Raw genomic sequence first — 25,451 nt, forward strand, 5'->3', positions numbered from 1 at the left:
ACTCTGGAAACACAGGGAGAGGTTAGGAACACTGGTGACACTCTGGAAACACAGGGAGAGGTTAGGAACACTGGTGACACTCTGGAAACACAGGGAGAGGTTAGGAACACTGGTGACACTCTGGAAACACAGGGAGAGGTTAGGAACACTGGTGACACTCTGGAAACACAGGGAGAGGTTAGGAACACTGGTGACACTCTGGAAACACAGGGAGAGGTTAGGAACACTGGTGACACTCTGGAAACACAGGGAGAGGTTAGGAACACAAGTGACACTCTGGAAACACAGGGAGAGGTTAGGAACACTGGTGACACTCTGGAAACACAGGGAGAGGTTAGGAACACTGGTGACACTCTGGAAACACAGGGAGAGGTTAGGAACACTGGTGACACTCTGGAAACACAGGGAGAGGTTAGGAACACTGGTGACACTCTGGAAACACAGGGAGAGGTTAGGAACACTGGTGACACTCTGGAAACACAGGGAGAGGTTAGGAACACTGGTGACACGCTGGAAACACAGGGAGAGGTTAGGAACACTGGTGACACTCTGGAAACACAGGGAGAGGTTAGGAACACTGGTGACACTCTGGAAACACAGGGAGAGGTTAGGAACACTGGTATTTCCAAGACGTCTTAAGATTTGTCCAAAGACATCAAGACATGTTTATGTCTTAAGAGGTCTGAAGACATGGTGTTGGCTGGGTATGTAAATACAAACAGGACATTGTCTGGAGTCCTACAGCTCCACTGGCCTGGGTTCCTGGTCCCAGTTTCCACTTTGAGACACTATGCTTGAGGAAACTGGGCAGGGTGCTCACCTGTGAGATCTCAAGGCAGGGCAGCTTGCCCACCTGAGCCCCTGTAAAGCCATAGACGGAGTTGGCGCTGATTTTGAGAGCGAGCTGTCGACCGTCGAGGACCTGTTTCTTGAAAGGATCCGTTTCCTTTTTCAGCTCCGCTTTGGCCCTGAAGACATCGAAAGGGGGTCAGAAATAACAACCACCACAACTATGGTCCTTCTGTAGCTCAGTTGGTAGAGCATGGCGCTTGTAACGCCAGGGTAGTGGGTTCGATTCCCGGGACCACCCATACGTAGAATGTATGCACACATGACTGTAAGTCGCTTTGGATAAAAGTGTCTGCTAAATGGCATATATTATATTATTATTATAACTTTCATTTGTTAAGCACTGTTCATTCACTGTTTGTTAAGCACTGTTCATTCACTGTTTGTTAAGCACTGTTCATTCACTGTTTGTTAAGCACTGTTCATCCACTGTTTGTTAAGCACTGTTCATTCACTGTTTGTTAAGCACTGTTCATTCACTGTTTGTTAAGCACTGTTCATTCACTGTTTGTTAAGCACTGTTCATTCACTGTTTGTTAAGCACTGTTCATTCACTGTTTGTTAAGCACTGTTCATTCACTGTTTGTTAAGCACTGTTCATTCACTGTTTGTTAAGCACTGTTCATTCACTGTTTGTTAAGCACTGTTCATTCACTGTTTGTTAAGCACTGTTCATTCACTGTTTGTTAAGCACTGTTCATTCACTGTTTGTTAAGCACTGTTCATTCACTGTTTGTTAAGCACTGTTCATTCACTGTTTGTTAAGCACGGTTCATTCACTGTTTGTTAAGCACTGTTCATTCACTGTTTGTTAAGCACTGTTCATTCACTGTTTGTTAAGCACTGTTCATTCACTGTTTGTTAAGCACGGTTCATTCACTGTTTGTTAAGCACGGTTCATTCCCTGTTTGTTAAGCACTGTTCATTCACTGTTTGTTAAGCCCTGTTCATTCACTGTTTGTTAAGCACGGTTCATTCACTGTTTGTGAAGCCCTGTTCATTCACTGTTTGTGAAGCCCTGTTCATTCACTGTTTGTTAAGCACTGTTCATTCACTGTTTGTTAAGCACGGTTCATTCACTGTTTGTTAAGCACTGTTCATTCACTGTTTGTTAAGCACTGTTCATTCACTGTTTGTTAAGCACGGTTCATTCACTGTTTGTTAAGCACTGTTCATTCACTGTTTGTTAAGCACTGTTCATTCACTGTTTGTTAAGCACGGTTCATTCACTGTTTGTTAAGCACGGTTCATTCACTGTTTGTTAAGCACTGTTCATTCACTGTTTGTTAAGCACGGTTCATTCACTGTTTGTTAAGCACGGTTCATTCACTGTTTGTTAAGCACGGTTCATTCACTGTTTGTTAAGCACTGTTCATTCACTGTTTGTTAAGCACGGTTCATTCACTGTTTGTTAAGCACGGTTCATTCACTGTTTGTTAAGCACGGTTCATTCACTGTTTGTTAAGCACGGTTCATTCACTGTTTGTTAAGCACGGTTCATTCACTGTTTGTGAAGCCCTGTTCATTCACTGTTTGTTAAGCACGGTTCATTCACTGTTTGTGAAGCCCTGTTCATTCACTGTTTGTTAAGCACTGTTCATTCACTGTTTGTTAAGCACGGTTCATTCACTGTTTGTTAAGCACGGTTCATTCACTGTTTGTTAAGCACTGTTCATTCACTGTTTGTTAAGCACTGTTCATTCACTGTTTGTTAAGCACGGTTCATTCACTGTTTGTTAAGCACGGTTCATTCACTGTTTGTGAAGCCCTGTTCATTCACTGTTTGTTAAGCACGGTTCATTCACTGTTTGTTAAGCACGGTTCATTCACTGTTTGTTAAGCACTGTTCATTCACTGTTTGTTAAGCACGGTTCATTCACTGTTTGTTAAGCACTGTTCATTCACTGTTTGTGAAGCCCTGTTCATTCACTGTTTGTTAAGCACTGTTCATTCACTGTTTGTTAAGCACTGTTCATTCACTGTTTGTTAAGCACTGTTCATTCACTGTTTGTGAAGCCCTGTTCATTCACTGTTTGTGAAGCACTGTTCATTCACTGTTTGTTAAGCACTGTTCATTCACTGTTTGTTAAGCACTGTTCATTCATTGTTTGTTAAGCACTGTTCATTCACTGTTTGTTAAGCACTGTTCATTCACTGTTTGTGAAGCCCTGTTCATTCACTGTTTGTTAAGCACTGTTCATTCACTGTTTGTTAAGCACTGTTCATTCACTGTTTGTGAAGCCCTGTTCATTCACTGTTTGTTAAGCACTGTTCATTCACTGTTTGTTAAGCACTGTTCATTCACTGTTTGTTAAGCACTGTTCATTCACTGTTTGTTAAGCACGGTTCATTCACTGTTTGTTAAGCACGGTTCATTCACTGTTTGTGAAGCCCTGTTCATTCACTGTTTGTTAAGCACGGTTCATTCACTGTTTGTTAAGCACGGTTCATTCACTGTTTGTTAAGCACTGTTCATTCACTGTTTGTTAAGCACGGTTCATTCACTGTTTGTTAAGCACTGTTCATTCACTGTTTGTGAAGCCCTGTTCATTCACTGTTTGTTAAGCACTGTTCATTCACTGTTTGTTAAGCACTGTTCATTCACTGTTTGTTAAGCACTGTTCATTCACTGTTTGTGAAGCCCTGTTCATTCACTGTTTGTGAAGCACTGTTCATTCACTGTTTGTTAAGCACTGTTCATTCACTGTTTGTTAAGCACTGTTCATTCACTGTTTGTTAAGCACTGTTCATTCACTGTTTGTTAAGCACTGTTCATTCACTGTTTGTGAAGCCCTGTTCATTCACTGTTTGTTAAGCACTGTTCATTCACTGTTTGTTAAGCACTGTTCATTCACTGTTTGTGAAGCCCTGTTCATTCACTGTTTGTTAAGCACTGTTCATTCACTGTTTGTTAAGCACTGTTCATTCACTGTTTGTTAAGCACTGTTCATTCACTGTTTGTTAAGCACGGTTCATTCACTGTTTGTTAAGCACTGTTCATTCACTGTTTGTTAAGCACTGTTCATTCACTGTTTGTTAAGCACTGTTCATTCACTGTTTGTTAAGCACGGTTCATTCACTGTTTGTTAAGCACGGTTCATTCCCTGTTTGTTAAGCACTGTTCATTCACTGTTTGTTAAGCACTGTTCATTCACTGTTTGTTAAGCACGGTTCATTCACTGTTTGTTAAGCACTGTTCATTCACTGTTTGTGAAGCCCTGTTCATTCACTGTTTGTTAAGCACTGTTCATTCACTGTTTGTTAAGCACGGTTCATTCACTGTTTGTTAAGCACTGTTCATTCACTGTTTGTTAAGCACTGTTCATTCACTGTTTGTTAAGCACGGTTCATTCACTGTTTGTTAAGCACTGTTCATTCACTGTTTGTGAAGCCCTGTTCATTCACTGTTTGTTAAGCACTGTTCATTCACTGTTTGTTAAGCACGGTTCATTCACTGTTTGTTAAGCACGGTTCATTCACTGTTTGTTAAGCACTGTTCATTCACTGTTTGTTAAGCACGGTTCATTCACTGTTTGTTAAGCACGGTTCATTCACTGTTTGTTAAGCACGGTTCATTCACTGTTTGTTAAGCACGGTTCATTCACTGTTTGTTAAGCACGGTTCATTCACTGTTTGTTAAGCACTGTTCATTCACTGTTTGTTAAGCACTGTTCATTCACTGTTTGTGAAGCCCTGTTCATTCACTGTTTGTGAAGCACTGTTCATTCACTGTTTGTTAAGCACTGTTCATTCACTGTTTGTTAAGCACTGTTCATTCACTGTTTGTTAAGCACTGTTCATTCACTGTTTGTTAAGCACTGTTCATTCACTGTTTGTTAAGCACTGTTCATTCACTGTTTGTGAAGCCCTGTTCATTCACTGTTTGTTAAGCACTGTTCATTCACTGTTTGTTAAGCACTGTTCATTCACTGTTTGTTAAGCACTGTTCATTCACTGTTTGTTAAGCACTGTTCATTCACTGTTTGTTAAGCACTGTTCATTCACTGTTTGTTAAGCACTGTTCATTCACTGTTTGTTAAGCACTGTTCATTCACTGTTTGTTAAGCACTGTTCATTCACTGTTTGTTAAGCACTGTTCATTCACTGTTTGTTAAGCACTGTTCATTCACTGTTTGTTAAGCACGGTTCATTCACTGTTTGTTAAGCACTGTTCATTCACTCTTTGTTAAGCACTGTTCATTCACTGTTTGTTAAGCACTGTTCATTCCCTGTTTGTGAAGCCCTGTTCATTCCCTGTTTGTTAAGCCCTGTTCATTCACTGTTTGTTAAGCACTGTTCATTCACTGTTTGTTAAGCACTGTTCATTCCCTGTTTGTTAAGCACTGTTCATTCCCTGTTTGTTAAGCACTGTTCATTCACTGTTTGTGAAGCCCTGTTCATTCACTGTTTGTTAAGCACTGTTTGTTAAGCACTGTTCATTCACTGTTTGTGAAGCCCTGTTCATTCACTGTTTGTTAAGCACTGTTCATTCCCTGTTTGTTAAGCACTGTCTATTCACTGTTTGTTAAGCACTGTTCATTCCCTGTTTGTTAAGCACTGTTCATTCCCTGTTTGTTAAGCACTGTTCATTCCCTGTTTGTTAAGCACTGTTCATTCACTGTTTGTTAAGCACTGTTCATTCACTGTTTGTTAAGCACTGTTCATTCCCTGTTTGTTAAGCACTGTTCATTCACTGTTTGTTAAGCACTGTTCATTCACTGTTTGTTAAGCACTGTTTGTTAAGCACTGTTCATTCACTGTTTGTTAAGCACTGTTCATTCACTGTTTGTTAAGCACTGTTCATTCACTGTTTGTTAAGCACTGTTCATTCACTGTTTGTGAAGCCCTGTTCATTCACTGTTTGTTAAGCACTGTTCATTCACTGTTTGTTAAGCACTGTTCATTCACTGTTTGTGAAGCCCTGTTCATTCACTGTTTGTTAAGCACTGTTCATTCACTGTTTGTTAAGCACTGTTCATTCACTGTTTGTTAAGCACTGTTCATTCACTGTTTGTTAAGCACTGTTCATTCACTGTTTGTTAAGCACTGTTCATTCACTGTTTGTTAAGCCCTGTTCATTCACTGTTTGTTAAGCCCTGTTCATTCACTGTTTGTTAAGCACTGTTCATTCCCTGTTTGTTAAGCACTGTTCATTCACTGTTTGTTAAGCCCTGTTCATTCCCTGTTTGTTAAGCCCTGTTCATTCCCTGTTTGTTAAGCACTGTTCATTCACTGTTTGTGAAGCCCTGTTCATTCCCTGTTTGTTAAGCACGGTTCATTCCCTGTTTGTTAAGCACTGTTCATTCACTGTTTGTTAAGCACTGTTTGTTAAGCACTGTTCATTCCCCGTTTGTTAAGCACTGTTCATTCCCTGTTTGTTAAGCACTGTTCATTCCCTGTTTGTTAAGCACTGTTCATTCCCTGTTTGTTAAGCACTGTCTATTCACTGTTTGTTAAGCACTGTCTATTCACTGTTTGTTAAGCACTGTTCATTCACTGTTTGTTAAGCACTGTTCATTCCCTGTTTGTTAAGCACTGTTCATTCCCTGTTTGTTAAGCACTGTTCATTCCCTGTTTGTTAAGCACTGTTCATTCCCTGTTTGTTAAGCACTGTTCATTCACTGTTTGTTAAGCACTGTTCATTCACTGTTTGTTAAGCACTGTTCATTCCCTGTTTGTTAAGCACTGTTCATTCCCTGTTTGTTAAGCACTGTCTATTCACTGTTTGTTAAGCACTGTCTATTCACTGTTTGTTAAGCACTGTTCATTCACTGTTTGTTAAGCACGGTTCATTCCCTGTTTGTTATGCACTGTTCATTCCCTGTTTGTTAAGCACTGTTCATTCCCTGTTTGTTAAGCACTGTTCATTCCCTGTTTGTTAAGCACTGTCTATTCACTGTTTGTTAAGCACTGTCTATTCACTGTTTGTTAAGCACTGTTCATTCACTGTTTGTTAAGCACTGTTCATTCACTGTTTGTTAAGCACGGTTCATTCACTGTTTGTTAAGCACGGTTCATTCACTGTTTGTTAAGCACTGTCTATTCACTGTTTGTTAAGCACTGTTTGTTAAGCACTGTTCATTCCCTGTTTGTTAAGCACTGTTCATTCCCTGTTTGTTAAGCACTGTCTATTCACTGTTTGTTAAGCACTGTCTATTCACTGTTTGTTAAGCACTGTTTGTTAAGCACGGTTCATTCACTGTTTGTTAAGCACTGTTTGTTAAGCACGGTTCATTCACTGTTTGTTAAGCACTGTTTGTTAAGCACTGTTTGTTTAGCACTGTCTGTTCACTGTTTGTTAAGCACGGTTCATTCACTGTTTGCATGGACTGACTTTTGTCCAGGATGAATTGGTTCATACACAACTCAGCTTTGGTCACTTGACGGCACAACAGTTGAATGATCTTTTGTGCCAGTGAAATGGTTTAGGAGCACACTTAAAATGTCAGAAATATACAAGAACCACCTGTCATCCCCAGGCCATCTTTTGGCCATTATATTTATGTAACCTTTATCTAAGCAGGGAGTCCCATAGAGAAACAAGTCTATTTGGCAAGGGAGCCCTGCATCTCAAACCCAGCAAGCAATTACACATTAAGTTACAAACAGAAACAGTTCAATCAAGACAGGAAACACAAAGTAGCAAACAAACCCAAAATTATAAGAGGAATAGTCATAAAGACAGCCATAAAGACAGCCCTCATATACTCTATAGCAGTGTTACTGATCCTAGATCAGATTGAGAAACCTAGGAGATGTGCATAGACCCTCGTTTCAGCTGACTCCAGGTCAGTGCTTACTTCTTCCTGGCAGAGAGCAGGTCCTCCAGGATATCAGGCAGAAGTCCCTTCCTCACCGAGCTCTTAACAAACAGGTCTCCTGTGGGAGTCTTGATGAAGTCCTCTGGGGTCAGACTAAGGAGACAAGACACCCATGTCACTTACAAAATCAACCTTGGTCGACCAATCAAGGATGCAGTCATGCAAAACTGGCTGAGGTTTTCACAGCCACCTGTTGCAGAGCCCTGTCGTAGCTAGATTAGGGTTGGAATGAAAACCTACAGGAGGACAGCTCTCCAGGAACAGGGTTGGAGTTAAAACCTACAGGAGGGTATCTCTCCAGGAACAGGGTTGGAGTTAAAAACCTACCGGAGGATATCTCTCCAGGAACAGGGTTGGAGTTAAAACCTACAGGAGGGTAGCTCTCCAGGAACAGGGTTGGAGTTAAAACCTACCGGAGGGTAGCTCTCCAGGAACAGGGTTAGAGTTAAAACCTACAGGAGGGTATCTCTCCAGGAACAGGGTTGGAGTTAAAACCTACAGGAGGGTATCTCTCCAGGAACAGGGTTGGAGTTAAAACCTACCGGAGGGTATCTCTCCAGGAACAGGGTTGGAGTTAAAACCTACAGGAGGGTATCTCTCCAGGAACAGGGTTGGAGTTAAAACCTACCGGAGGGTATCTCTCCAGGAACAGGGTTGGAGTGAACACCTACAGGAAGGTATCTCTCCAGGAACAGGGTTGGTGAGCCCTGGTTAGTGGGACAACAACAGTGACTCTCTCACCCCAGCTTCTCCGCTGAGCCCTTCTGAAGCAGGGTGGTGTAACAGAGGTTGTGGGCCCTGGTTAGTGGGACAACAACAGTGACTCTCTCACCCCAGCTTCTCCGCTGAGCCCTTCTGAAGCAGGGTGGTGTAACAGAGGTTGTGGGCCCTGGTTAGTGGGACAACAACAGTGACTCTCTCACCCCAGCTTCTCCGCTGAGCCCTTCTGAAGCAGGGTGGTGTAACAGAGGTTGTGGGCCATCATGATGGAGGGGTACAGAGAGGAGAAATCCAGGGTGGCGATGGGGACGCTGTAGTATCTGGAGAACCCAGAGAGAGACAGATTACGTCAAGATGATGTTTTTACCCACATAGCAGTCATAGACAGTGAAATACATAAAGGGACCACAATGGAAATAAGTCATTGACTTTACTGTGTTATCGCTGACAGCATGTATGTACTGTGTTATCGCTGACAGCATGTATGTACTGTGTTATCGCTGACAGCATGTATGTCCTGTGTTATCGCTGACAGCATGTATGTACTGTGTTATCGCTGACAGCATGTTGGTACTGTGTTATCGCTGACAGCATGTATGTACTGTGTTATCGCTGACAGCATGTATGTACTGTGTTATCGCTGACAGCATGTATGTACTGTGTTATCGCTGACAGCATGTATGTACTGTGTTATCGCTGACAGCATGTATGTACTGTGTTATCGCTGACAGCATGTATGTACTGTGTTATCGCTGACAGCATGTATGTACTGTGTTATCGCTGACAGCATGTATGTACTGTGTTATCGCTGACAGCATGTATGTACTGTGTGTATATTTGTTGAATTGTCAAATAAAAATCTAATCAATATTAGATTACATTAATACACAAACAAAACATTCAAGCTAAAATCACAAGTAAAAACCATGTCAGAACACACCCTAAAACACAGAGCAGTGTTACTCACCCTTTCTCTGGCTCAATGACTGTAGCTCCAGTGTAGTCTTCACCTCCCTCAGGCTTCACCACTGGCATGACCAGACCCTGTTTCATTGCCTAACACGCACACAGAGTTGACATCATTTCCTCGGTCCCAAGCATTTAGGTGAGAACGTGTGTTCTAGGAATGTGTATTGAGAGAAAGAGTGCGTGTCTCACCTGCCGCAGTAGCTGGGACACCACTTTGATCTGCTGGCCTCTGGAGAGCAGGTAGGTGAGGGGAACCCCGGTGACTCTGGCCATCTCCATGTAGTTGATCACACACATCAGCTTCTGCAGCAGACGCAGGGGCAGGTAGGCATCCTTCAGGCAGTACACCGCCAGGCGCCTCCGGGTCTGCTCATTACCATTCTGGGATAGAAGGACGACAGGGAGGGAAAGAGAGGAAACATGAATGAGACGCTGTCAGTATCTGGGGGAAAGTCCTAATAGGAACTAATAGGCCTCCCACTTGACAGAAAGTGAGCAGAGAAAGAGAGGAGAGAGAGAGCAGAGAGAGGAGAGAGAGGAGAGAGAGAGCAGAGAGAGGAGAGAGAGGAGAGAGAGGAGAGAGAGAGCAGAGAGAGGAGAGAGAGGAGAGAGATGTACCTGAGAGAGGAGAGAGAGAGGAGAGAGAGAGGAGAGAGAGAGGAGAGAGAGAGCAGAGAGAGCAGAGAGAGAGAGAGAGAGAGCAGAGAGAGCAGAGAGAGAGAGAGAGAGAGCAGAGAGAGCAGAGAGATGTACCTGCAGATCTGTGATGATAGAATGCTGAACATCCTCCTTCTGTTCTTGCAGGAAGTGGAAGCTGACGGCGTTGAGTGTGTACGAGCGCAGTTTGTAGTCCCTCAGCAGCACCTGAATAACCCACATGGACAGATCCAGTCAGTCAGACAGAACACTTAGAACAGTCAGAACAGTCTGTAGTCAGAACAGAACCCTTAGAACAACAGAACAGTCTGTAGTCCCTCAGCAGCACCTGAAGTACCCACATGGACAGATCCAGTCAGTTAGACAGAACACTCGGAACGGTCTGTCAGAACAGAACCCGTAGAACAACAGAACAGTTTATAGTCCCTCAGCAGCACCTGAAGGACCCACATGGACAGATCAAGTCAGTCAGACAGAAGACTTGGAACAGTCAGAACAGTCTGTAGTCAGAACAGAACCCTTAGAACAACAGAACAGTCTGTAGTCCCTCAGCAGCACCTGAAGAACCCACATGGACAGATCAAGTCAGTCAGACAGAACACTTGGAACAGTCAGAACAGTCTGTAGTCAGAACAGAACCTTAGAACAACAGAACAGTCTGTAGTCCCTCAGCAGCACCTGAAGGACCCACATGGACAGATCAAGTCAGTCAGACAGCACACTTGGAACAGTCAGAACAGTCTGTAGTCAGAACAGAACCCTTAGAACAACAGAACAGTCTGTAGTCCCTCAGCAGCACCTGAAGAACCCACATGGACAGATCAAGTCAGTCAGACAGAACACTCGGAACGGTCTGTCAGAACAGAACCCTTAGAACAACAGAACAGTTTATAGTCCCTCAGCAGCACCTGAAGGACCCACATGGACAGATCAAGTCAGTCAGACAGCACACTTGGAACAGTCAGAACAGTCTGTAGTCAGAACAGAACCCTTAGAACAACAGAACAGTCTGTAGTCCCTCAGCAGCACCTGAAGAACCCACATGGACAGATCAAGTCAGTCAGACAGAACACTTGGAACAGTCAGAACAGTCTGTAGTCAGAACAGAACCCTTAGAACAACAGAACAGTCTGTAGTCCCTCAGCAGCACCTGAAGAACCCACATGGACAGATCAAGTCAGTCAGACAGAACACTTGGAACAGTCAGAACAGTCTGTAGTCAGAACAGAACCCTTAGAACAACAGAACAGTCTGTAGTCCCTCAGCAGCACCTGAAGAACCCACATGGACAGATCAAGTCAGTCAGACAGAACACTTGGAACAGTCAGAACAGTCTGTAGTCAGAACAGAACCCTTAGAACAACAGAACAGTCTGTAGTCCCTCAGCAGCACCTGAAGAACCCACATGGACAGGTCCAGGGGCATAGAGTTACAGGCCTCATCTTTGTATGTGTTCCATTATGGAGTCTGTCGATAGGAATCCCCACTCAGTTGACTGCTTTAAAATTGTGGAAGCCCTCAATGGCAATGTCCACGCAAAAACATGAATCCATGATGTGTCCTCCAACTATGATGAGTCTAACTATGGTCCAGGATCAGTAAGACAAAACATGAATCCATGATGAGTCTAACTATGGTCCAGGATCAGTAAGACAAAACATGAATCCATGATGAGTCTAACTATGGTCCAGGGTCAGTCAGACAAAACATGAATCCATGATGTGTCCTCTAACTATGGTCCAGGATCAGTCAGACAAAACATGAATCCATGATGAGTCTAACTATGGTCCAGGATCAGTCAGATAGAACATGAATCCATGATGAGTCTAACTATGGTCCAGGATCAGTCAGACAAAACATGAATCCATGATGAGTCCTCTAACTATGGTCCAGGATCAGTCAGACAAAACATGAATCCATGATGAGTCTAACTATGGTCCAGGATCAGTCAGATAGAACATGAATCCATGATGAGTCTAACTATGGTCCAGGATCAGTCAGATAGAACATGAATCCATGATGAGTCTAACTATGGTCCAGGATCAGTCAGACAAAACATGAATCCATGATGTGTCTAACTATGGTCCAGGATCAGTCAGACAAAACATCAATCCATGATGAGTCTAACTATGGTCCAGGGTCAGTCAGACAAAACATGAATCCAAAACATGAAAACATGAAATCGTGAGCCCCCCTCGCAACAAGGAGAGGGAATCAGACACAGGTACCAACATCCCACGTCTCACATGGCTATTTCACAAGTGTGTGTGTGTGTGTGTGTGTGTGAGAGAGATAGTGATGGGGTATATTTAACAAAAAAACATTTAATGTACTTTTGTATTTTATTTGAACACAACAAACAGTGTCTTATAAAGCCGATGCCGGCTGCATGATACTATCATACAATCAATCATGTGCTGTACCTTCAGAAATAGTAGTATATATCTAGTATAATAGTATATATATCTAGTATAATAGTATATATATCTAGTATAATAGTATATATATCTAGTATAATAGTATATATATCTAGTATAATAGTATATATCTAGTATATATCTAGTATATATCTAGTATAATAGTATATATATCTAGTATAATAGTATATATCTAGTATATATCTAGTATATATCTAGTATAATAGTATATATATCTAGTATAATAGTATATATCTAGTGTAATAGTATATATCTAGTGTATATATAGTCTATATCTAGTATAATAGTATATAACAGTATATATCTAGTATATATATCTAGTATATATCTAGTATAAGAGTATATATCTAGTATAATAGTATATATCTAGTATAAGAGTATATATCTAGTATAAGAGTATATATCTAGTATAATAGTATATAACAGTATATATCTAGTATATATATCTAGTATAAGAGTATATATCTAGTATATATATCTAGTATATATCTAGTATAAGAGTATATATCTAGTATAATAGTATATATATCTAGTATAACAGTATATATCTAGTATATATATCTAGTATATATCTAGTATAAGAGTATATATCTAGTATAATAGTATATATATCTAGTATATATCTAGTGTATATCTAGTATATATCTAGTATATATCTAGTATAATAGTATATATCTAGTATATATCTAGTATAACAGTATATATCTAGTATATATATCTAGTATATATCTAGTATAACAGTATATATCTAGTATAACAGTATATATCTAGTATATATATCTAGTGTATATCTAGTATAATAGTATATATCTAGTATAACAGTATATATCTAGTATATATATCTAGTGTATATCTAGTATAACAGTATATATCTAGTATAACAGTATATATCTAGTATATATATCTAGTGTATATCTAGTATAACAGTATATATCTAGTATAACAGTATATATCTAGTATAATAGTATATATATCTAGTATATATCTAGTATATATCTAGTATATATCTAGTGTATATCTAGTGTATATCTAGTATATATCTAGTATAAGAGTATATATATCTAGTGTATATCTAGTGTATATCTAGTATAATAGTATATATCTAGTATATATCTAGTATAATAGTATATATCTAGTATATATCTAGTATAACAGTATATATATCTAGTATATATATCTAGTATATATCTAGTATAATAGTATATATCTAGTGTAATAGTATATATATCTAGTGTATATCTAGTGTATATCTAGTATAATAGTATATATCTAGTATATATCTAGTATAATAGTATATATCTAGTATATATCTAGTATAACAGTATATATCTAGTATATATATCTAGTATATATCTAGTATAATAGTATATATCTAGTATATATCTAGTATAATAGTATATATCTAGTATAATAGTATATATCTAGTGTATATCTAGTATAACAGTATATATCTAGTGTATATCTAGTATATATCTAGTATAATAGTATATATCTAGTATATATCTAGTATAATAGTATATATCTAGTATATATCTAGTATAATAGTATATATCTAGTATATATATCTAGTATATATCTAGTATAATAGTATATATCTAGTATATATCTAGTATAATAGTATATATCTAGTATATATCTAGTATAATAGTATATATCTAGTATATATCTAGTATAATAGTATATATCTAGTATATATCTAGTATAACAGTATATATCTAGTATATATATCTAGTATAATAGTATATATCTAGTATAATAGTATATATCTAGTATATATATCTAGTATAATAGTATATATCTAGTATATATATCTAGTATAATAGTATATATCTAGTATAATAGTATATATCTAGTATATATCTAGTATAACAGTATATATCTAGTATATATATCTAGTATATATCTAGTATAATAGTATATATCTAGTGTAATAGTTTGTAAGTCGCTCTGGATAAGAGCGTCTGCTAAATGACTTAAATGTAATGTAATGTAAATGTAATGAATCCATGATGTGTCCTCTAACTATGGTCCAGGGTCAGTCAGACAAAACATGAATCCATGATGAGTCTAACTATGGTCCAGGATCAGTCAGACAAAACATGAATCCATGATGTGTCCTCTAACTATGGTCCAGGATCAGTCAGACAAAACATGAATTCATGATGAGTCTAACTATGGTCCAGGGTCAGTCAGACAAAACATGAATCCATGATGAGTCTAACTATGGTCCAGGGTCAGTCAGATAGAACATGAATCCATGATGTGTCTAACTATGGTCCAGGATCAGTCAGATAGAACACACACAACATTGACTCCGTCTTGTCTGCTCCGCTGGTCTACAGTTGAAAACCTCTACTCCCAGAACCTAGATAATCTAGTAGCTGGACAGCACGCAACATATGGTTCTGTGGGTTCCAACACTGGATGAGAGTATGTTATATGTTCCTATACATAAGGTCAGAGGTCAGCGGCCGGCCAGTTACCTGGAGCAGGTCAAACTGAACTCGTCCCTCCATGTTGAGGATCTTGTTCTCTCTGCGGCCCATCTGTTTGCTCTGGAAACTGGAGTCTCTCAGGACTGACTTGATGCCCTGTACTCTGCCCAGGTAGGGGAACAGCTTGACCTGGAATCAGACATATCAATCAAATACATTTTTAGAAAGCCCTTTTATAAAGCCACAGAGTGCATCACAGACACCCAGCCTAAAACCCCAAAGAGCAAGAGACACAGAGGCAGAAGCACAGGGACACAGAGACAGAGACACAGAGACAGAGACACAGACACAGAGGCAGAGACACAGAGGCAGAGACACAGAGGCAGAAGCACAGGGACACAGAGACAGAAGCACAGGGACACAGAGACAGAAGCACAGGGACACAGAGGCAGAAGCACAGAGACAGAAGCACAGGGACACAGAGACAGAAGCACAGGGACACAGAGACAGAAGCACAGGGACACAGAGGCAGAAGCACAGAGACAGAAGCACAGGGACACAGAGACAGAAGCACATAGACAAAAAGACAGAAGCACAGGGACACAGAGGCAGAAGCACAGGGACAGAAGCACAGAGGCAGAAGCACAGGGACACAGAGGCAGAAGCACAGAGACAGAAGCACAGGGACACAGAGGCAGAAGCACAGAGACAGAAGCACAGGGACACAGAGACAGAAGCACATAGACAAAAAGACAGAAGCACAGGGACACAGAGGCAGAAGCACAGGGACAGAAGCACAGAGGCAGAAGCACAGGGACACAGAGGCAGAAGCACAGAGACAGAAGCACAGGGACACAGAGACAGAAGCACAGAGACAAAAAGACAGAAGCACAGGGACACAGAGGCAGAAGCACAGAGACAGAAGCACAGGGACACAGAGGCAGAAGCACAGAGACACAGGCAGAAGCACAGAGACAAAGAGACAGAAGCACAGAGACAGAAACACAGGGACACAGAGACAGAAGCACAGAGACAAAAAGACAGAAGCACAGAGACAAAGAGACAGAAGCACAGAGACAGAAGCACAGGGACACAGAGACAGAAGCACAGGGACACAGAGACAGAAGCACAGAGACAAAAAGACAGAAGCACAGAGACAAAGAGACAGAAGCACAGAGACAGAAGCACAGAGACAGACTCCAGATGTCTCTTTCCATGACTTTAATAGAGGACAGACGTGGCAGGTAGGAGAGACAGCCACGCTACTCCATCAGCCTTTTTAAAGGTCAATGTTTATGTGAATTTCATTTAAGGAAGATCCAATTATTATTTTTGTCGCAACTTGCCGACTGTTCAGTCGTGTGGTCAGGTGCCACAAAGAGGGACTTGGGAAAATTGCAGTTGGTTCAGAACAGGGCAGCACGGCTGTCCCTTAAAAGAACACAGAGCGAACATTAATGACATGCATGTCAATCTCTCCTGGCTCAAAGTGGAAGAGAGGTTGTCTTCATCACTACTTGTTGTTGTTAGAAGTGTTGACTGGCTGAATGTACAGAGGTGTCTGTTTAAAATACTAGAACAAAGCTTGGACACCCCTGCATATCCCAAAAGACATGCCACCAGAGGTCTCTTCACAGTCCCCAAGTCCAGAACAGACTATGGGAGGCATACAGTACGACACAGAGCCATGACTACATGGAACTCTATTCCACAGTACGACACAGAGCCATGACTACATGGAACTCTATTCCACAGTACGACATAGAGCCATGACTACATGGAACTCTATTCCACAGTACTACATAGAGCCATGACTACATGGAACTCTATTCCACAGTACTACATAGAGCCATGACTACATGGAACTCTATTCCACAGTACGACACAGAGCCATGACTACATGGAACTCTATTCCACAGTACTACATAGAGCCATGACTACATGAAACTCTATTCCACAGTACTACATAGAGCCATGACTACATGGAACTCTATTCCACAGTACTACATAGAGCCATGACTACATGGAACTCTATTCCACAGTACTACATAGAGCCATGACTACATGGAACTCTATTCCACAGTACGACATAGAGCCATGACTACATGGAACTCTATTCCACAGTACGACATAGAGCCATGACTACATGGAACTCTATTCCACAGTACGACATAGAGCCATGACTACATGGAACTCTATTCCACAGTACGACATAGAGCCATGACTACATGGAACTCTATTCCACAGTACGACATAGAGCCATGACTACATGAAACTCTATTCCACAGTACTACATAGAGCCATGACTACATGGAACTCTATTCCACAGTACTACATAGAGCCATGACTACATGAAACTCTATTCCACAGTACTACATAGAGCCATGACTACATGAAACTCTATTCCACAGTACTACATAGAGCCATGACTACATGGAACTCTATTCCACAGTACTACATAGAGCCATGACTACATGGAATTCTATTCCACAGTACTACATAGAGCCATGACTACATGGAACTCTATTCCACAGTACTACATAGAGCCATGACTACATGGAACTCTATTCCACAGTACTACATAGAGCCATGACTACATGGAACTCTATTCCACAGTACGACATAGAGCCATGACTACATGGAACTCTATTCCACAGTACGACATAGAGCCATGACTACATGGAACTCTATTCCACAGTACTACATAGAGCCATGACTACATGGAACTCTATTCCACAGTACGACATAGAGCCATGACTACATGGAACTCTATTCCACAGTCCGACATAGAGCCATGACTACATGGAACTCTATTCCACAGTCCGACATAGAGCCATGACTACATGGAACTCTATTCCACAGTACTACATAGAGCCATGACTACATGGAACTCTATTCCACAGTACTACATAGAGTCATGACTACATGGAACTCTATTCCCCGTCAGGTACCTGATGCAGCAGTAGAATCAGATGTAAACAGCAGGATATACATACAGTGGGACTGTGAAGACATGCACATACACTGAAATATTGTTGAATGGTGGTATTATTCATTCTGTACTGTACATTTTGTACTGTAGATAAGTAGTGGTGTAATAATGTTATATGATGTACTGTTTTATAAATATTATTTTCTAAGTAAATGTGAGTGGTTTCTAGTATCTTATGACAGGCAGGTACAGCTCCAGTAGTTAGACTGACAGGCAGGTACAGCTCCAGTAGTTAAACTGACAGGCAGGTACAGCTCCAGTAGTTAGACTGACAGGCAGGTACAGCTCCAGTAGTTAGACTGACAGGCAGGTACAGCTCCAGTAGTTAAACTGACAGGCAGGTACAGCTCCAGTAGTTAAACTGACAGGCAGGTACAGCTCCAGTAGTTAAACTGACAGGCAGGTACAGCTCCAGTAGTTAAACTGACAGGCAGGTACAGCTCCAGTAGTTAGACTGACAGGCAGGTACAGCTCCAGTAGTTAGACTGACAGGCAGGTACAGCTCCAGTAGTTAGACTGACAGGCAGGTACAGCTCCAGTAGTTAAACTGACAGGCAGGTACAGCTCCAGTAGTTAGACTGACAGGCAGGTACAGCTCCAGTAGTTAGACTGACAGGCAGGTACAGCTCCAGTAGTTAGACTGACAGGCAGGTACAGCTCCAGTAGTTAGACTGACAGGCAGGTACAGCTCCAGTAGTTAGACTGACAGGCAGGTACAGCTCCAGTAGTTAGACTGACAGGCAGGTACAGCTCCAGTAGTTAGACTGACAGGCAGGTACAGCTCCAGTAGTTAGACTGACAGGCAGGTACAGCTCCAGTAGTTAGACTGACAGGCAGGTACAGCTCCAGTAGTTAGACTGACAGGCAGGTACAGCTCCAGTAGTTAGACTGACAGGCAGGTACATTTAACAGCTCCAGTAGTTAGACTGACAGGCAGGTACATTTAACAGCTCCAGTAGTTAGACTGACAGGTCCACATACAACAAGGCAATATACAACAAATACTGCATCAACAGACATTAATCTGGCAGGTTAGACTTAGAATCTGGACGTTCTGATTCTAGAAGTTTCCATAGAACCATGGCCAGTCTGTCTGTACTGACCTTCAGGGTAGCTGCTCTGTTCAGCAGGTAGGGAAGGTCAAAGTTCTGGATGTTGTACCCAGTGATGATGTCTGCATCCACTGTCCTCACAAACTCAGCCCAGCTCTGCAGGGGGAATACAAAGAGCCAATCAGGGGGGACCTCCACTGCTGTTGGTCTTAAAGCAGCCAAGCTCAACTCCCCACAAGTGTGTTTGTGTGTGTGTGTATATGTTACCTGTAGTAACTGGCTCTCTTTAGTGAAGCACAGGACCTGGGAGCCCACGATGCTGGAGCAGGACTGGAGGGTGAAGACGGTGCGGATGAAGGGTTCCTTCTCTCCCTGTCGCTGCACCATGGAGGCGATCTGGATCACTGGGTCTTTCTCTGCCTCTGGAAAAATCCCTACAAGAAGACAAGAGAGTTGGGCCAACCTTTAGAACTGTGAAAACTGTTCTGATCCGAGACATTCAGTTACATAGAACAGTGTCAATTCTCCTCATGTCATGTAAACGGGGAGCTAACATGGCTGTCATAGAATGTTGTAGTGTCATGTAAATGAAGAGTTAACATGGCTGTCATAGAATGTTGTAGTGTCATGTAAATGAAGAGTTAACATGGCTGTCATAGAATGTTGTAGTGTCATGTAAATGAAGAGTTAACATGGCTGTCATAGAATGTTGTAGTGTCACGTAAATGAAGAGTTAACATGGCTGTCATAGAATGTTGTAGTGTCATGTAAATGCATCATAATGCAGAAACCTCAATGTCCCAACTCTCTTAATACATGTCTCTGCTGACAGGAGCCAGAGGACAAGCCAGTAAACACAGTCTCTCACGTCCACAGACACACAATCAGTACAATACAGTATAATATAGTACAATGCAGTACAGAGCACAAACCTTTTCTTCCAGCACACTCAATGTCAAAGCTGAGAACCCTGAGAGGAGCGATCCTCTGGTACTCTCCCTCTGCTGGGTGACTGATCAGCTGGGTCCATCCCACATCAACCTCATACTGGCACAGAGACACCTAGGAGAGAGGAGGGAGGTATTGTAAATCTGGAACACCCCCTGGGTGTGTAAAGGCCCAGAGGTCTCCATTCTCTTACCTTGGCTGGGTGGTGAGCGTCCGTCTCCCCCAACATCCTCTCCTCCCTCACCCGGTACTTCCCTTTGGGCAGCTCAATCCAGCAGCAACCCACCACATCGCTGTCCACCATAAACCTATAGCACCACGGGACACAGCAGACCTCATTTAACAACATAAACCTATAGCACCACGGGACGGGACACAGCGGACCTCATTTAACAACATAAACCTATAGCACCACGGGACACAGCGGACCTCATTTAACAACATAAACCTATAGCACCACGGGACACAGCGGACCTCATTTAACAACATAAACCTATAGCACCACGGGACACAGTGGACCTCATTTAACAACATAAACTTATAGCACCACGGGACACAGCGGACCTCATTTAACAACATAAACTTATAGCACCACGGGACACAGCGGATTGGTTATAATTGGTTTATATAGTTTAACACTGGAAGCCCTGAGGAAGTCATTTTGGCTGCATATCAATAAAACATGTTAATCTCCTTTTAAAGTCCTGCTCCACTACTTCCTAGACTCATCCTAAATAAGTCTATTTCATTAGTGTTAGAAGCCGTTTCAGGAGGACGCGCCATTTTGTTTCACTGAGCGCCAAAAAGTGACTTTTTCAAACCCTGCTAGAGTCACACGCAGGTAAGACGTGTTGATTTCTATACAGTATCAGAAAGAGCACATTCGGAGGTGTCCAACACACTTACCATTGTGAATTAACTCTCAAAATTAAAAGATGAACACTATTTCAAAATAAAAATGTTTTACAAGAATAAACGCTGTTTCATGCCCTCCACACGTGACCACGCTGCAACAGATGACCTACAGTAACATAAACTAATGACAATGAGTTCTTTGAAATTAAATACATTCTGTATTCTAATGTTACTCATGACCGTCATAAACACAACCAAGTGATCATTTTTTTTCGATAGCATATTTGAACTGTATTGATTAGACTGTCAGAGTGTTGCAGCTCGTTGAGGCAGTAAGAGGGGTCCTGCAGTTTAGGGAATGAACTGGGTTAAAATGACAAGGGAAAACCAGGACTGCTTCTTTTTTTTCTCTCCTCACACACACACACACACACACACACACACACACACACACACACACACACACACACACACACACACACACACACACACACACACACACACACACACACACACACACACACACACACACACACACACACACACACACCTGATCTCAAAGTCGATGTTAGCCTCGTAGGAAGAGAAGCTCTGAATGGGGAAAGGTCCAAACTTAAATCCCTGCTCCAGGAGCCTCTTCGCCGGGGCAATCAGACGAGGCATTGCCATAGTGATGCAGAGGAAGTCCGCAATCCGTTTCCCATGGTAACCATACATACCTGGAGAAGAGATGGGGAGGAAGTTATCAACTACCTTGTCAGCCTAGTCAACACCACAGCACTTCAAGCTACCACACACACACAACCAAAACCAACAGTTCAACTGTTAACACACAGGATACTCCTCTGCATCCTTGGTAAAAGGAGGTAAGGACTGATAGAGCGTCTTTACTTCGTTCATTCAACCAATTCAAACACTGTTTTCTTTGCTACCTGTCCAAAACATGTCCATGTTACCATTCTGAACCTTCCATTGCCTCAAATGACTACTGGAATGCACCCTAAGTGTATCCAGGAGTCAGCAGTGCCACTACTAGCCTATTGCAGTGCCACCACTAGCCTATTGCAGTGCCACTACTAGCCTATTGCAGTGCCACTACTAGCCTATTGCAGTGCCACCACTAGCCTATTGTAGTGCCACTACTAGCCTATTGCAGTGCCACTACTAGCCTATTGCAGTGCCACTACTAGCCTATTGCAGTGCCACTACTAGCCTATTGTAGTGCCACTACTAGCCTATTGTAGTGCCACTACTAGCCTATTGCAGTGCCACTACTAGCCTATTGCAGTGCCACTACTAGCCTATTGCAGTGCCACTACTAGCCTATTGCAGTGCCACTACTAGCCTATTGTAGTGCCACTACTAGCCTATTGTAGTGCCACTACTAGCCTATTGTAGTGCCACTACTAGCCTATTGTAGTGCCACTACTAGCCTATTGCAGTGCCACTACTAGCCTATTGTAGTGCCACTACTAGCCTATTGTAGTGCCACTACTAGCCTATTGTAGTGCCACTACTAGCCTATTGTAGTGCCACTACTAGCCTATTGTAGTGCCACTACTAGCCTATTGCAGTGCCACCACTAGCCTATTGCAGTGCCACCACTAGCCTTGTAGTGCCACTACTAGCCTATTGTAGTGCCACTACTAGCCTATTGTAGTGCCACTACTAGCCTATTGCAGTGCCACCACTAGCCTATTGCAGTGCCACCACTAGCCTATTGTAGTGCCACCACTAGCCTATTGCAGTGCCACCACTAGCCTATTGTAGTGCCACTACTAGCCTATTGTAGTGCCACTACTAGCCTATTGTAGTGCCACTACTAGCCTATTGTAGTGCCACTACTAGCCTATTGTAGTGCCACTACTAGCCTATTGCAGTGCCACTACTAGCCTATTGTAGTGCCACTACTAGCCTATTGTAGTGCCACTACTAGCCTATTGTAGTGCCACTACTAGCCTATTGTAGTGCCACTACTAGCCTATTGCAGTGCCACTACTAGCCTATTGCAGTGCCACCACTAGCCTATTGCAGTGCCACCACTAGCCTATTGCAGTGCCACCACTAGCCTATTGTAGTGCCACTACTAGCCTATTGTAGTGCCACTACTAGCCTATTGCAGTGCCACTACTAGCCTATTGTAGTGCCACTACTAGCCTATTGTAGTGCCACTACTAGCCTATTGCAGTGCCACTACTAGCCTATTGTAGTGCCACCACTAGCCTATTGCAGTGCCACCACTAGCCTATTGTAGTGCCACCACTAGCCTATTGCAGTGCCACCACTAGCCTATTGTAGTGCCACTACTAGCCTATTGTAGTGCCACTACTAGCCTATTGTAGTGCCACTACTAGCCTATTGTAGTGCCACTACTAGCCTATTGTAGTGCCACTACTAGCCTATTGTAGTGCCACTACTAGCCTATTGCAGTGCCACTACTAGCCTATTGCAGTGCCACCACTGCAGCCTATTGCAGTGCCACCACTAGCCTATTGCAGTGCCACCACTAGCCTATTGCAGTGCCACCACTAGCCTATTGTAGTGCCACTACTAGCCTATTGTAGTGCCACTACTAGCCTATTGTAGTGCCACTACTAGCCTATTGCAGTGCCACTACTAGCCTATTGCAGTGCCACCACTAGCCTATTGCAGTGCCACCACTAGCCTATTGCAGTGCCACCACTAGCCTATTGTAGTGCCACTACTAGCCTATTGCAGTGCCACTACTAGCCTATTGCAGTGCCACTACTAGCCTATTGCAGTGCCACTACTAGCCTATTGTAGTGCCACTACTAGCCTATTGCAGTGCCACTACTAGCCTATTGCAGTGCCACTACTAGCCTATTGTAGTGCCACTACTAGCCTATTGCAGTGCCACTACTAGCCTATTGCAGTGCCACCACTAGCCTATTGTAGTGCCACTACTAGCCTATTGCAGTGCCACCACTAGCCTATTGCAGTGCCACCACTAGCCTATTGCAGTGCCACCACTAGCCTATTGCAGTGCCACCACTAGCCTATTGCAGTGCCACCACTAGCCTATTGTAGTGCCACTACTAGCCTATTGTAGTGCCACTACTAGCCTATTGCAGTGCCACTACTAGCCTATTGCAGTGCCACCACTAGCCTATTGCAGTGCCACTACTAGCCTATTGCAGTGCCACCACTAGCCTATTGCAGTGCCACCACTAGCCTATTGCAGTGCCACCACTAGCCTATTGCAGTGCCACCACTAGCCTATTGTAGTGCCACTACTAGCCTATTGCAGTGCCACTACTAGCCTATTGCAGTGCCACTACTAGCCTATTGTAGTGCCACTACTAGCCTATTGCAGTGCCACTACTAGCCTATTGCAGTGCCACTACTAGCCTATTGTAGTGCCACTACTAGCCTATTGCAGTGCCACTACTAGCCTATTGTAGTGCCACTACTAGCCTATTGCAGTGCCACTACTAGCCTATTGCAGTGCCACTACTAGCCTATTGTAGTGCCACTACTAGCCTATTGCAGTGCCACCACTAGCCTATTGCAGTGCCACCACTAGCCTATTGCAGTGCCACCACTAGCCTATTGTAGTGCCACTACTAGCCTATTGCAGTGCCACTACTAGCCTATTGCAGTGCCACTACTAGCCTATTGTAGTGCCACTACTAGCCTATTGCAGTGCCACTACTAGCCTATTGCAGTGCCACTACTAGCCTATTGTAGTGCCACTACTAGCCTATTGCAGTGCCACTACTAGCCTATTGTAGTGCCACTACTAGCCTATTGCAGTGCCACTACTAGCCTATTGCAGTGCCACTACTAGCCTATTGTAGTGCCACTACTAGCCTATTGCAGTGCCACCACTAGCCTATTGCAGTGCCACTACTAGCCTATTGCAGTGCCACTACTAGCCTATTGTAGTGCCACTACTAGCCTATTGCAGTGCCACTACTAGCCTATTGCAGTGCCACCACTAGCCTATTGCAGTGCCACTACTAGCCTATTGCAGTGCCACTACTAGCCTATTGCAGTGCCACCACTAGCCTATTGCAGTGCCACTACTAGCCTATTGCAGTGCCACTACTAGCCTATTGCAGTGCCACCACTAGCCTATTGCAGTGCCACCACTAGCCTATTGCAGTGCCACCACTAGCCTATTGCAGTGCCACCACTAGCCTATTGCAGTGCCACCACTAGCCTATTGTAGTGCCACCACTAGCCTATTGCAGTGCCATCACTAGCCTATTGCAGTGCCACTACTAGCCTATTGCAGTGCCACTACTAGCCTATTGCAGTGCCACCACTAGCCTATTGCAGTGCCACCACTAGCCTATTGCAGTGCCACCACTAGCCTATTGCAGTGCCACCACTAGCCTATTGCAGTGCCACCACTAGCCTATTGCAGTGCCACTACTAGCCTATTGCAGTGCCACCACTAGCCTATTGCAGTGCCACCACTAGCCTATTGCAGTGCCATTACTAGCCTATTGCAGTGCCACCACTAGCCTATTGCAGTGCCACTACTAGCCTATTTCAGTGCCACCACTAGCCTATTGCAGTGCCACCGCTAGCCTATTGCAGTGCCACCGCTAGCCTATTGCAGTGCCACTACTAGCCTATTGCAGTGCCACTACTAGCCTATTGCAGTGCCATCACTAGCCTATTGCAGTGCCACTACTAGCCTATTGCAGTGCCACCACTAGCCTATTGCAGTGCCACCACTAGCCTAT

The 25,451-nt window shown here is 42.9% G+C and overlaps 1 protein-coding gene across 1 annotated transcript in view; it reads right to left on the bottom strand.

Moving 5' to 3' along the window:
* The window catches only part of LOC124028086 (DNA polymerase delta catalytic subunit-like), a gene marked incomplete at its 3' end in the record, with an annotated part of 43,169 nt that overhangs the window by 11,869 nt on the left and 5,849 nt on the right, over positions 1-25,451 (bottom strand). The window contains 12 exon segments of the mRNA XM_046340238.1: positions 821-968; positions 7,650-7,763; positions 8,594-8,710; positions 9,358-9,446; positions 9,549-9,740; positions 10,113-10,223; positions 14,938-15,078; positions 18,985-19,089; positions 19,201-19,367; positions 19,866-19,995; positions 20,075-20,189; positions 21,287-21,455. Of these exon segments, the coding sequence (XP_046196194.1) occupies positions 821-968; positions 7,650-7,763; positions 8,594-8,710; positions 9,358-9,446; positions 9,549-9,740; positions 10,113-10,223; positions 14,938-15,078; positions 18,985-19,089; positions 19,201-19,367; positions 19,866-19,995; positions 20,075-20,189; positions 21,287-21,455 (1,598 nt within the window).

The sequence above is a fragment of the Oncorhynchus gorbuscha genome, unplaced genomic scaffold (assembly GCF_021184085.1).
Source record: "Oncorhynchus gorbuscha isolate QuinsamMale2020 ecotype Even-year unplaced genomic scaffold, OgorEven_v1.0 Un_scaffold_3727, whole genome shotgun sequence".
NCBI classification, from domain to species: domain Eukaryota; kingdom Metazoa; phylum Chordata; class Actinopteri; order Salmoniformes; family Salmonidae; genus Oncorhynchus; species Oncorhynchus gorbuscha.